This window comes from Vombatus ursinus, unplaced genomic scaffold (assembly GCF_900497805.2).
Source record: "Vombatus ursinus unplaced genomic scaffold, bare-nosed wombat genome assembly UNPS02001287.1, whole genome shotgun sequence".
NCBI lineage: Eukaryota > Metazoa > Chordata > Mammalia > Diprotodontia > Vombatidae > Vombatus > Vombatus ursinus.
The window spans coordinates 17343869-17357436 of NW_020941065.1; the positions used below are offsets into that span (position 1 = coordinate 17343869).

At 54.3% G+C, this 13568-nt stretch overlaps 1 protein-coding gene across 3 annotated transcripts in view; it reads right to left on the bottom strand.

Annotated features, from left to right (window-relative positions):
- AP1B1 (adaptor related protein complex 1 subunit beta 1) overlaps positions 1-13568 on the bottom strand; it is a 37461-nt gene that overhangs the window by 13215 nt on the left and 10678 nt on the right. Inside the window, exons 1-9 of one of the 3 annotated variants that reach the window (XM_027863450.1) lie at positions 7399-8460; positions 6951-7020; positions 5393-5498; positions 3436-3571; positions 2761-3006; positions 2084-2274; positions 1498-1719; positions 860-980; positions 541-636 (exon numbers count right to left, since the gene is read on the bottom strand). In XM_027863450.1, coding sequence (XP_027719251.1) covers positions 541-636; positions 860-980; positions 1498-1719; positions 2084-2274; positions 2761-3006; positions 3436-3571; positions 5393-5498; positions 6951-6987 — 1155 coding nt within the window. In that variant the 5' untranslated portion in view covers positions 6988-7020; positions 7399-8460. Of the gene's footprint in view, positions 1-540; positions 637-859; positions 981-1497; positions 1720-2083; positions 2275-2760; positions 3007-3435; positions 3572-5392; positions 5499-6950; positions 7021-7398; positions 8461-13568 lie in introns of those variants that run through there. The other 2 variants (XM_027863465.1, XM_027863456.1) reach the window with 2 other exon arrangements.

A 13568-nucleotide genomic window follows, 5' to 3' on the forward strand; every position in this document is an offset into this window, starting at 1 on the left:
CTAAGGTCCCTTGCAGATTTAAATTAGGACAAGGAGGCCAAAGAGTGGAGGCAGTGGCCTGAGGAGGACGGCAGAGTCTGGAGAGACGCCAGCCCCAGTGCTGACGTCCCCTGAAAGTGTGTGTCCCTGCTGACAACCTTCCACAAAGGAAGCTTGCCCCCCAAGTATCTGCCTCACCAGGCGAGCCAGCCAGACACCTCTCTGGCTGTCCAGGTTATCCTGGCCTGAGCTTCTTCAGGGCAGCCCCTAATTGTCAGTGATCTGAGGGGTCTGGCTCATCTACACAGAGCATCACAACTGACCTCAAACCCACTGATCTCTAGTGACTAAAGGGCAGGGGAGAGAGATGAGCCGTCCAGGGATGGATGAACTCCATCACCAGGACCTGGAAGCCCTGAAGGTGATAGGAGCTGCAGTGAGGAAGCCCCCCTGCCCCCCTAACTCTGATCTCCTGTCAGGGCCCATGGCTTGGGCTCCCAAGGGTTCCTGCTCCCCAGAGGGGCCCAGACCCTGTCCTGGGGCTGGCCCAGGAATGCTCACCTCCACCTTGATGGCACAGCGGCCAATGGCACGGACGGCCTTGCGCACAAAGTCCACGTCCACTTCTGTGGCATACTCCTTCAGCTCCGCCAGCACCTGCCATGGGAATACACAGTGAGAAGTGGCCGGCAGAATGGGATCAGCTCTCTGCAGGGGAGGAGCAGGGCTTCTCCTAAGAGGGTGCCCTGACTGCTGTGCAAAGATGGAGGCCAGGGTGGACGGGGTCATCTGGGAACAGGGAGCCAGCGTTCTTTGGGAACGGAGCCTGCCACCACCCAGGAGGCAGGCCCAAGGTGCCCCAGTGCCAGGGCCAGCTGACCTGGGCAATGTTGGCTTGGGAGGCCAGGCGGATCATGATGTCCAGTTTTTCTAGCTTCACATAGATGGGATCGTTGTACTTGACGAAGAAGACCTTCATCTCATGTTTCAAGATCTCAGGCCTGGAAAGGGAGAAAAACTGCTCACACCTAAGACGACACTAAGAAATGATCGAAAGAGCAAGCCTGGGGGACGGCGAGTGGGGCAGTGACAGCCTTGTGGGCCCCTCGTCCGAGCCAAACGGCAGACGGGAGCCCCACATTCAGACTATCTAGTGACGAGTCAGCTCCACGAAGCACCAAACTCAGCAGGCTTTGCCCTGAACGCCGAGGAGACAAGCCCACACCCACAGGACAGCTGGACACAAGGCCCGAGGCACAGGAAAGGGAAGTGGAGGAAGACAAGCGGAGGAAAGGAAGGAAGAGGGAAAAGGGGTCCGCACAGCTGGCTCACGGAGGGGGCGTGGGGTAGCAACAACGGCCGGCTGCCTGGTCCTGACCACTGCCACGGCCAGGAGGCCCAGAGATGACCCTCGAGCAAGGAACAGAAGGCAGCCCGGGCCCTTGGGCCCTCGGTGAGAAGGGCAGGGATCGCGCCAGAGAGGGCGAAGGCCCCTCGCCCGCGCAGGGCGGCGGTCACCTTTTCTGCACGATGAGGTTGATGTTGCGCAGGGCCACGTACTGCAGCTCCGGCTCGGCCGACAGCAGGGTGACCAGGGGAGGCGCCAGCTTTTTGAGGAGCGTGCCGTAGTAGTCGAGGTCCTTCGACAGCATCTCCATGAACTTCATCAGCACCTTCACCGCTGACAGCACCACCGCTGAGTTGGCGTGAGAGAGCCGGGGGGTCACACGCTCGCAGATGCTGAGGAGACACGGCGTTCCCCATTCCACAGCAAACAGAAGAGAGGGGGACAGAGGACAGGGCTGGCATCCGCCACGGAAGCCCAGCATTTGGGGGCCAGAGGAGCTCCCCCAGCATGCCAGGCAAAGGAACTGGCGCAGCCCCCGCCCCGCCCCGCATCACTCCTCACCCGGGGCCTGGGCCTGGGCCCTGGGCAGCTGGTAGTGCAGGGGGCAATGGGAGCTCGTATGCACAGAGGAAGAAGAAAGCCGGGGACCCCCGCAGCCATTAGAGGGCTGCTCTGAAGGCTCCGAGTCGGAAGCCCTGGGAACGGAACCCCCCCCAGCAGACCGAGGGCCCTGAGCCCTCCACGCCCTCTGCTCACCTCTGGGCTTCCCGGTCATCCTTGGGCATGTAGCTGGCCAGGCAGTCCAAGATAAAGATCTGGCCCCACTCTGTGCACTCGTTCAGGGCCGTCAGCAGCTTGTTGATCGACTGTGGGTTCAGGTCCAAGAGGTTGCTGCTTGGGTGAGACTCGGCTATCTCTGAGAGGGCGGCCACAGCATTGGCCACCACCTGCAAGAGAGGCCATGGGGTTGGGGCTCCAGGAGCACGAGCCACACGACAAAGCCAGCACACACACACGTGCGCACACGCACACACACACACACACACACACACACACACACACAGTGCGGCTCTGGGCTGGACCCAGGCATCCCCTCCACAACACAGTTCCTGCGCTTCTCTGCATCGCTGCAAGGAAGCCCTCCACCAGGATTTCCCTGGTTTAGCAAAGGAATCCAGGTCTGGACACAAACAGGTCCCACTGCACCAATGGCACCAGTGGAGATCCCCACAAGCACCGGCCACAACCATGGTTGGGAAAGCAGCGGCTTGCGGACCGTTCACAGGGAGACGACATCTTTTAATCACGACCAGCCTGCCCAGGAAGCGCCTGGCTCTTCAGAGGGGTGCGGGGCTGGCCCAGACAGGCTAGGGGAAGTCGGCTGAGCCCAAGCCCGAGGCAGGAAGGCCCACGGCAGGACGGTGCCGGCTCACCATGGGGTTGGAGTCTGAGATGAGGTCCTTGAGGGTGTCCAGGAAGCCCTGGTCCTCCACCAGCTGGGCATTGATGTCATGCAGCTTGGCCACGCACACCGCAGCCGTCTTGCGGACGTAAGGATCCTCATCCTTCAGGCACTTGCGAAGAGGCTCACACAGGTACTCAGTAATCTTATCCACGCGAATGCAGCCCATGGTCCGCACGGCCAGGGCCCGGATCAGGGGGTTGGGATCCTCACAATCCTGAAAGGGTCAGACACAGAGGCCTGTCTCATTGCCAAAACTCCCTACAGAGGGCCTCAAGGCTGTATGTTGGAGTTCAAGCTGACTACTAAGCTTACTAGCCTCAGATTCAACTGCCAAGAGGAGCAAGTCAACTGGCTTAACAGAAACCTTCCTGAGCTGCGTATCCATAGGGTGTCACCATGAAGGAAAAAAAGCATGTACACATGTGCAGAGAGGGAGAGAGAAAGGGACAAAGGGAGAGGGAGAGAGAAAGGGACAAAGGGAGAGAGAGAGAGAGAGAGACAGAGAGAAAGAAGAGAAGGGAGAGAGAGAGAGACAGACAGACACAGAGAGAGAGGGGGAGAAAAGGAACTGAAACTGCTGGGGTCATCGGTGTGAATGCAGGGGCAGGAAGGCCCTCCCGTGCTGAGGCCGGGCTCCACCCACCTTCACAAAGGTGTTGACCGCCATGATGGCCATGTCTGGCTGGCTTTTGGCGTAATTCATCAGGTACAGGTACACCAGCTTCTTTAGCTCGAGGTTGTCGGTCTGCATGCAGTTGACCACGTCGGGGAAGAGGGCGCTGGGGAGCCAAAGCAAACCAATCGGCACAGGTCTGACCTTGTGGGGAGAAGGTGCACAAGGCAGCCTAGGCTTGGGCAGGGAGAGCTACATGAGAGACTGAGTGTGTGGCCAGGGGAGGGGACACAGCCAGAGATATGCCCCCTGAAAGGGAGGCAGGGAGGGCCTCTACCATCCTTGGCTGCCATGATGTCTAAGCCTGGGCGTCCAGAGGTCCTTCTAAAGTGGCTGTTTTTGTTCAGGGAACAGATCCCCTGTTCCGGATGGAGCTCGAGGAAAGGCAGGGAGCCATGCAGACACCCCGCTGGTTTCCTGAGGGGAAGAACCCTCAGCAGGGAACGTCGCCTCTGGTCCCTGCACCCTGGTTCACAGCTTGGGCCCCTGCTCTTAAACTGGTCTACAGGGAGCGTGGTGTTCTCTGGGCTGGGCAGCCTTAGCCTCATTTTCACATGTCTCAAATTCTTAAGGCCAACACAGAGAAGGGAAGGGAAGGGAAGGGGAGGCTGAGGTTTGGGGGCCTGAAGTGGAGCTCGGAGGGGCTGAAGAGGGATGGTGGGCCAGGGCTGGAGCAGACAGATCACCCTGAAACTGCCACATCAAGGGAGAAAAAAGGGGGCTAGAGCGGGAGGAAATGCTGGTGAGCCTGGCCTAATCTTCTGTGCCCGACGCCTGAGCAAAACATGATCATCTGAAATGGAATAACAAAGTCATCTCGGTGGTGCTCCATGCCCCAGAGGCGTCTGACTTGGGCAGTGGCCCAGCAGAGCCAGGCCAGGCCCCAGAGCAGGCCCAGCCAATTCTCTTGGCTGACAAGCGGGCAGAGGGCCTGGGAACAATCCCTGCTCTTCCTAGTGGGTTCTCGGGGCCCAGGCTCTGTGGGCTCCAAGGACACACTGGCTCCTCAGTGAAGAGGGAAAAGCATGTGCACACGTGTGCGTGTGTATGTGGACTGGCCTGTGTTAGTCTGTCGTGGCACTGCTACCAGAAGGCAGGAATTCTTAGCCAGGATTGTGAATTTTTTTTTTTCCTAGGCAATGGGGTTAAGTGACTTACTTGCCCAGGGTCACACAGCTAGTAAATGTCAAGTGTCTAAAGCCAGATTTGAACTCAGGTCCTCCTGACTCCAGTATTCTATCCACTGTGCCACCCAGATGCCCCAAAATGTGAATTTGAGGAACTCACAGTGATTTCCTTAGAGTACTGTCTTTTTGTTTTCATTTTTTTGGCTAGGCAATGGGTTTAAATGACTTGCCCAGGGTCACACAGCTAGTAAGTGACAAGTATCTAAGGCCGGATTTGAACTCAGGTCCTGACTCTAGGGCCGGTGCTCTATGCACTGCGCCACCAAGCTGCCCTTCCATAAGCTTTTGAGTTTCAAATTTTCTCCCCCTCCCTCCCCCATGAATCTGTTTTTAAAAAATACTTTGATAACCATATTTCAATACAATGGGTTGCTTTTGTAATCTTATTGGCTTTATTTTATCCCATTAAAAACATGATTCTGAGAAGGGGTCCCTAGGCATCACCAGCTGACCAGAGCGGTTCAGTACACAGGAAGGTGAAGAAGCCCTGCCCTGAAAGAATTCTTAGCACAAAATAAGGCTGCTGCCCTTAAGGAGCTCACGGTCTGGCTGCAAAGACAAAGCGCACCCACACGGTGTGAAACCAGATGAGAAGTAAACGCATGGCAGAGAGAACGGCGCTTTAGGTGGAAGAGAGGGTGAGAGCCCGGGGCCCAGAGTCACAAGAAGCCTGGCTGAGGCCTAGCATTCAGAGGAGGGAGGAAGGGGGAGTGGGGGTGACGCCACGAGGCCTCTCCCACCTGACATCTTTGCCCACGGTCATGGACGCAATCACTTTCTTCACAGCCTCCTTCTTCTTTTCCTTCTTGTCGCTGTTGAGCTCTGCCTTCAGCTCAAAGATCTCCCCTGGAAAAGAGTGGGTGAGGGTGAAGCCAGGCCTGTGAGGCCTAGCCAGAGGTTTGGGGTGTCTTCCCAGAATCCTGGCAGAAGCCCACGTCGGCCCGGGGCCTCCGCCGGGCCAGCCGGGAACCCAGGAGACCAGAGAGCTGTCCTGTAGAGGGACGGGCTTGTGAGCAGGAAGGACTCCAAAGGCTGAGGACCAGGCAGAGAACAAAGGCAGAAAAAAGGGTGAGGGAAGGTTCTGGCTCAATGGGATCATTAAGGGCCAAGTAAAAGCCTGAGCAGGAATCCTTGGCAACTGGCAAAATGCAAGCTAAGGGACAACGGGCCCTGGGTCAAACAGGCATTGAGCAACTTCGGCAGTTGGGCCTTTCCTGGAACATCTATTTAAAATGCCCTGGTCAGGGTTTCACTTCCCAGTCTCCATCTGGCTGTTTTGTGTTGAACGTGGGAATCCACACCCTAAACCCCAAAGGAATGAGGAAGCAGGGCTGTCTAAGGCTGACCAGTGGTGGTGACCAGGACTCCTGGCTTCTCCTATGAGCACACCCACAGTGGGGCCGTAGGGGAATCAGGGCTGTTGTACCTCAGTTTCCCATTTGTACCATGAGAACTCTCATGTCCTCTGTGCTGAGCTCCTAAAGAGGGGTACTATGATGGTGAGAGACAGTACTTGGGAAAGGGGCCACAGGCATGCCCCCCACAAAGTTCTTGTCGGACTGGCTTGGGAGATAGCGGGCAGCCAGAGACAAGAGGAAATGCAGAGTGTCTCAGGGCTGACCCTGGGGAAGTGGGAGGGATCTTGAGATTGAAACATAACAAACAGGGTTAACAAAAACACAAGGACACACACAATATGGCAGGCGCCTCGGGCAGGAAGAACGAGCCGGGCCTGGCCTGGATAGTGGGGCCTCCGCTCCCTTCATTCTCCGCCTTGTCCTCCTTTCCAGTAAGCCCCGTCAGCCCCAGAGGGTTCTGAGGCAGGCGGCAAAGGCTGGGATCACATCAAGCTGCCTACACCCCAGAGCAGCTGAGGGGCTGAAAGGGGGATCTTCCAGATGGCCACCTGACCAGAAGGGAGGCTCTGAGGCCCAGCCTCCGGCCTCTTTGACCAGAACCCTCTATTCCCATGCTTGGCGCGGGCCTTGGCACATCTGACTGGGCAGGAAGGAGGAAGGACCAGACAGACTGACACCTCTGAGGTCAACTTATTGAGCTGCCTCTTTCCCTGGGGGGCCAGCTTCCATGAGGAGATCTCTCTTCCTGTCCGTTTTCCAAAAGGAACAATCAGTCTCCTCCATCATTCACGAGCTGTGACTGCCCAAGGTTGGCCAAAGCCCTCCACCTGTCGACATGCACACCTTCACTGGGGGAATTCCCCGCCCCGTACACCCCAGGGGAGTAAGCGGTCAGGCTGGCCAGGCCGAGGCCAGGCCCAGGGCCCTCTCAGGCCAGTACCTTTCTTGGTGGTGGTGAAATACTTGGAGTCAGTCATTTTGGTCCTTTAACTGGCAGCAGACTGGTGGCTCTGCAAGGACAAGAGGAAGAAAGAACGAGAAAGACTTTACCTCCAATAACCTTCCATTAAAGCCACGAGAAAGGAGTCTCGGGAAGACATACAAGGGCTGAGGTGCTTGGGGGAGAGACCATCCCTTCCTGCCGCGAGGCAGACGGCCTAGTACAAAGCAGCTGGAGAGAAGCGTCTGCCCGGCAGGCGCACCCAGTGACTGTCCGCTACACGTCCCCTCCTGGCACAGCTCCTGGTTCCCTTCCTCAGTGGCCTCTTAGAGGCAGGACTGACATACGGAGCTCGAGTTAGGAATGATGGAGGGAAGGCTCCCGGACAGCTGAGAGGCGGGACAGGAAAGGGCACTGCCTTGGTTCAAATCCTACACCAGACACTTACTAGCTACGTGAGCCTGGACGAATCCCTTAACTTTCCTGAGCTTCAGTTTCCTCATCTGTAAAATGGGTGGAGGGGTTGGATTCAATGGTCTCTAAGGGTCCTTCCAGCTCTAAGTCTACGAGTCTATGATCCTAATCGGACAGATGAAAATGGAGTGAGCAGCAAAATACGGCCAATTGGAGCAAGTTCTGTCAACGTGGCCTGAACTCGGCCGTCCTGAGCCCTCCACACGAGCTTCAGCAGCCTTCGGGAAGAGAGAGGAGAAAACACTCAGCACCGCCACGGAGCCGGCCCCAGCTTTCCCAATCTGTCGCTTCCTGAGAGAGAGGTCAGGGGAGCCTTCACCTGCCCTCTGGTAGACTGACAGGAAGCAGGCTAGCTTGGAGGCCTCCCACTTAACAACGTCCACCTTGTGGACAGCTCAGTGGCCAACAGTCATTGTTGCTGGGAAGGGGGGAAAGCACCTGCCTGGTCCCATGATATAAAGGAAAAAAACAAAACAAAAAACGACTTCTGTTTTATTTTGCAAGACTAAAAAGGGATGTGGCATTTCCCTCATGGAAGTGTGGAGAAGCACAGCCCAGGAAAAAAGTCACCAGAGAAGAGGCAACAGCTTTTGGGCTCCCCATGTCAGCTGGCACAAGGGCCCTTTTAGAACAACCGTTCCCAAGTGGGTCCCTGGGGGGTCTCTCATGGTCACCGTGAGGCCTCTAAGGCAGGTGAGGCTCGTGCAGCAGTGTGCCTCATGACTAACCGGGGCTTGGCAGGGCTCTGGGAGGCCATGCAGACAAACCTTTGTTCCCAGTGGACAAAGTCCCTCTCATCCAGTGTCCGCTGGGAGACTTCCAGTGAGAGGAGAAGAACGGGGGCCCCAGGTCCCTTTCCATTTCCAGCCCCTCAGGAAGGCTTTCCTTTTCCTTCACTGAGTCTGAATCAGCTTCTCTTTGTTCTGCCCCCTTCACGTGGGACAGTCCTTCAAATACCTGAAGGCGGGCTGTCGCCCACCCCTCTCTGCACCTCCAGGGTACGGCTGTGAGACATCCACTTTTATGTTTGCTTTTGATATGAACTATTTCAAATAAAAATCAGGTAATGCCTCTATTCAGGGCAGTTAGGTGATGGAGCGCTGAGCCTGGAGTTAGGAAGACTCATTCATCTTTCCAAGTTCAAATCTGGCCTCAGACACTCACTAGCTGTGTGACCCTGGGCAAGTCACTTTACCCTGTCTGCCTCAGTTTGCTCATCTGTAAAATGAGTTGGAGAAGGAAATGGCAAACCACTCCAGTATCCCGGCCAAGAAAACCCCAAACGGGGTCACAGATTCAGACGTGACTGAAACGGCTGCCAACAAGAGCAGCGGCCTCAAGAGTGTCCCATCTGAAGCTGTGCTCCTCTTCCTTTGGACTTCATTAGATTCCTCAGGAAGGGCGCAGCAGGAATGGGTGGGCTAGAAGCCTCTCTGCATCGATGAAATAGCCTAATGGTCACTTGACCACTAACAAAATTAAGCAGCACGGTCCCAAGGAAGGTAAACTGGACTCCTCATCTCTCACCTCCTGTCCTAACTTGGTGCTGTTCTCCCCTTTCTGCACGCCAAGGATGGCCTTTCAACTCCTTCCAGTCATTTCAATGCCCCGGCTGACTGGGGGGCACTCAGAAGCAAAGGAGGGTTGTTTATGCCTTATCCAAGTTTCATTACCTCTTACTTCTCCTAGTTGAGGATTAGGGCCTGGGCCTAGGAATTCATTAGGACAGGGCCCTCCCAGATGAGGAAGTTCCCTCTACTATGCAGGTCTGTGGTCATGGGATCATCTTAGAGAACGGCCCAAAGCAGACATGTCAAATTCACCAGCCCACAAAGCGAATGCAAACAAGATTACAATGGAATTGGGAAATGTCTAACAAAACAAATAAAAATACAATGCAACATAGATAATGTGGATTTGTGGTTTTCTAAGCCACTATGCGCTGCTGTTCCCCCCATCCCCTAGCCTGGGGTACTATAAGGTCAGGAACCTCAGGGTCCTACAGCCAGGATGTGTTAGAGGTGGACCCAGATTTCCCTGGCTTTGAGGCCAGCTCTCTCTCCACCACACCCCTCTACTAGACTGTGGCTGTTCAGTTGTGTCCAACTCTTCAGGGCCCCATTTAGGTTTCTGGTTTTTTTTGGCAAAGCGACTGGAGTAGTCTGCCAATTCCTTCCTCAGCTCATTTGACAGATGAGGAAACTGAGGCAGAGTAAAGTGACTTGCCCAAGGTCACACAGCTAGTTGGTGTCTGAGGCCGCATTTGAACTCAGCTCTTCCTGACTCCAGGCCTGGAGCTCTATCCACTGGGCCACTGGATCAGAGATGCCTTAAAGCCGGCAATTCTGTGTCTCCTTTATCTTTGTATTCTCCTCAGGCCAGGCTTGTGCAGCCAGCTCATCAATGTGACCTGCATTTAACTGAGGCGAGAGCATCATGGGTAAAACACCAGGGGTGAAAGGCTCTTCTTTCCTATGAGAACAAGCCCTTAGACATCACCAGCTCTGCTGCAGAGGTGGGACTGAGCTGGGTGAGAAGGGCCGTTGCAGGGAATGAGATGCTGGAGGGGTAGCCCCAGTGATAAATGGGGTTAGAGGAACACACAGAGAAAATAAAACAAACCCTGCCCAGGTCAGTTTGCACTGTGGAAGTTGGGAGGAAACCCACAGTCCATCTAGATGTGTCTAAGCTACAGTTACCATGGGAACATCGACTCACGGAGACCTCCGAGGCGAGGCCAGCCCCTTCATTTTACCGACGGGGAAGCTGAGGCCCAGAAAAGTGAGGTGACCTGCCCAAAGTCCCACAGGTAAAACAGCTGAGGCTGGAATCCAAGTGGGCCTCACCATGTCCAAGACCTAGACCCTGCTGTGATGGCATCAAAGGCCTTGGGAAGCCAACTTCCCTAGGTCCCTGCGAAGCCAACTCATCTTTCCCTCATTTGCAAGGGACAAAACACACTCCCTTGAGAATCTCCCTCCTGCTTTATAATAACCTGCTTCATTTGGGGTTGGAGAAATGATAGAACAGGAAGCGCATAGGGCAGAACAAGATGGTGGTGGGAAGCCAACCTCTCTTTCTTTTTTTAGGCAACTGGGGTTAAGTGACTTGCCCAGGGTCACACAGCTAGTAAGTGTCAAGTGTTTGGTCTGAGGCCGGATTTGAACTCAGGTCCTCCTGACTCCAGGGCTGGTGCTCTATCCACTGCACCGCCCAGCTGTCCCCAACCTCTTTTCTTAAAACTAGCCAGAAGTCCTGTTGGAGTCACATGGCTGGGTAGAACCACAGACCCTTACAGTCAGAAAGAAACCTTCCACTCTTGAGGCCTTTCCTGATTCCCCAACTGTCAGTGGTACCCCCCCCCCCATTAACTTGTATTCGTTTTCTAAATAGTGGAATTAGACAGCACTTTCAGCTTTACTAAGTACTTTACAAATACCATCTTCTTTATCCTCACTTTAACCCTAAGAAGTAGGTGCTAGTATTCCCATTTTACGGATGAGGAAACTGAGGCTGAGGGAGGTTAAGTGATTTGCCCAGGATCACCAGCTAGGGAATATCAAAGCCTGATTTGAACTCGGGGCTTCCTGCCTCCAGGCCCAGAGCTCTGTGCACTATGGTATTGGAGCTACTTCTTCAAGCACACGTTGTCTCCCCCAGTGGAAAGACCACAAGCTCCTTGAGGCCAGGTTCCAGCTCACTCCTGTCTTTGCATCTCCAGTGCGCAGCACGTTAGGAGGGGACTACTCGATGCTGGTGGACTAACTGATCTCCCTGAAGCACAAATCTCCTCCATAACATCTAATGGGGCCTTCCAGGCTCTATGTGGAGAGAGAGGACCAGCCACTGCCAGCAGGGGGATGCCATGAGCAGAGGCCCAGATGTGCCTACCAAGCATGAGCAGGAGGCAGGGGAAAGCAGGCCAGTGTGTCTGGGCTCGTGTAGGGGCACAGTGGACATAACGATGGAGGCCAGTGGCAGGGAGCTCCCTCGCTACCTCCCAATGGAAGCCCCCTTTCATTTCCAATCTGGTGCCTCCTTTATACTGAGCTGAAATCTGCTGCTTGGGATCCTACAGTCAGCTGCGAGACTACCCCAGGCCTGCCATGGTGTGGTACGCACCCAACCATGAGGAAGGAAAGAGAGGCTTCACTGTGGGGCACATCAGGAGTGACTGGAGAAGGGGTCTGTTATTCAGCCGCTGAGGCCTCTGACATTTCTGCGGTATTTAACTCCGGATCACGGCCTCCTTCTTACAGCTGCTAAGCAGCGTGTCCCAGAATCCACCTGAGGCCGCCTTCTTCCTGCTCTGCAGACGCTTTCCGCCCATCACTGCTGCAGAGATCCCAAAGGGAGAAGCTGCAGAAGTCTTATTCCTTTGAAGTCAGATTACAGAGTCATTTTGAAAGAGAGAAAGTGCTACCCTTTCTGAAATCTATCATGCTGCAGGGAGGGAGTCAAGACACAACCAGCCTCAAGCCTTAACCACAAAACCATCCCCTGAATCTCGTCTATTTAGTGAGAATTATTAATCTTTTGTATGCTTTCTGCGAGCAATCATGTCATGGAAAGAGCCCAGACCTGGTACAGGAAGACCTGGGGTACTCTGCTACTTTGTAACTTCTAGCAAACCACTGACCCTGAGCCTCAGTTTCCTCAGCCTGACAGTACTTGGCGTTGCTAAGACCAAAGGAGAGAACTTGGGGAAAGTGTAAGCTATTACTATTAGGATTATTTCTGCAGGTTTCAGGAGATCTGGCCCAGATTCCTCATACCAAAGGAAGAAACCTTCCCTTTTCCTCCCCAGGGAAGAGGAAACCTAGAAAGTTAATGTTTGGAGAGACGGTTAGTGATGCCAAAGGAAGCTCAGCTGTTTTCCTGGCATGACTAGAGTCTGACGGATTTCACTTCTACCCTGCAGAGCTCAGAGGAATCATGGCCTTGCTCTGATGTTCCCCAATTTTATAGGTGCCACATTACCTGCCATGGGAAGGTGTGGCTTCCTCGGACCCAAGGGTCAGAGGCCTCAGGGTAGAGGATGCTCCGGGACTAGGGCTCTGCCTATTAGAGCTGTGTGTGCCCATGTGCCCATGTACGTATATGTGAGTGCCCGTGTGTATATGAGTGCACGTGTGTATATGTGTGCCCGTGTATATCTGTTTGTCTGCCCATGTGTATGAGTGCCTGTGTGTATATATGTATGTCTGTGTGTCTGCCTCTGTGTATGTGAGTGCCTGTGTATGCCTGTATGTGTGCCCATGTGTGTATGTGAGTGTCCCGTGTGTATTGTGTATGCCTGTGTATATCTGTTCGTCTGCCCATGTGTGTATATGTGTGTGTGTGCGTGTATATATATGTATGTCTGTGTGTCTGCCTCTGTGTATGAGTGCCTGTGTATGTCTGCATGTGTGCCCATGTGTATGTGTAAGTGTCCCATGTGTATTGTGTGTGCCTGTATATGTCTGTGTATGTCTGTGTAGGAGGGTTTGATCAGGCTGACTGCTGGAGGGACAGGATGGCTGTTTTCAGAACACCTCCTGCTCACATTCTCAATTACTTTTCCAAAGCTAAGGTCCACCTGAGTCTTGGTAAATGGGTGCTGGGACTTCCCCAAGGGAAAGGTGCATGTAAACTATCCTAATATGAGAAAGCTCCGCTGCTGCCCCCACACCAGGAGCCCCCTCAAGTCCTGTGCTTCTCCAGACACGCAGAGGGCCTGGCCAAAGTCTCCTGGCCTGGAATCATTTCCATTGGTTATTTCTCTGGTGTTAAGGAAGCCTTCAGGAGGGTCCAGGAGCAGTCTGCAGGGGACCAAGGCAGCACAGTGTGATGCAAATATTAACACCCAAGGGGCCAGAAGTGGGCCAGAAAGGGGCCAAGAAGGGGGAAAACATTTTTCCTCCTAACACAAGAACTGGGGGAACAAGAGGGAGAGGCTCCTGGGAAAGTGGAACAGAAAATCTTTTCTCTCTCACTTTTCTCCAATTTCCCCTCTGATCCAAAGCCCCCCAAATAGCAAATTTTATGAGCAAGTCAATGTTGTTATTTTTAATGTTCCTTAAAAGTAACTTTAGCTCTCTAAAGAGGTAGTCTGGGGGCAATTAGGTAGCGCAGTGGATAAAGCAGCAGCCGAGTCAAGAGGAC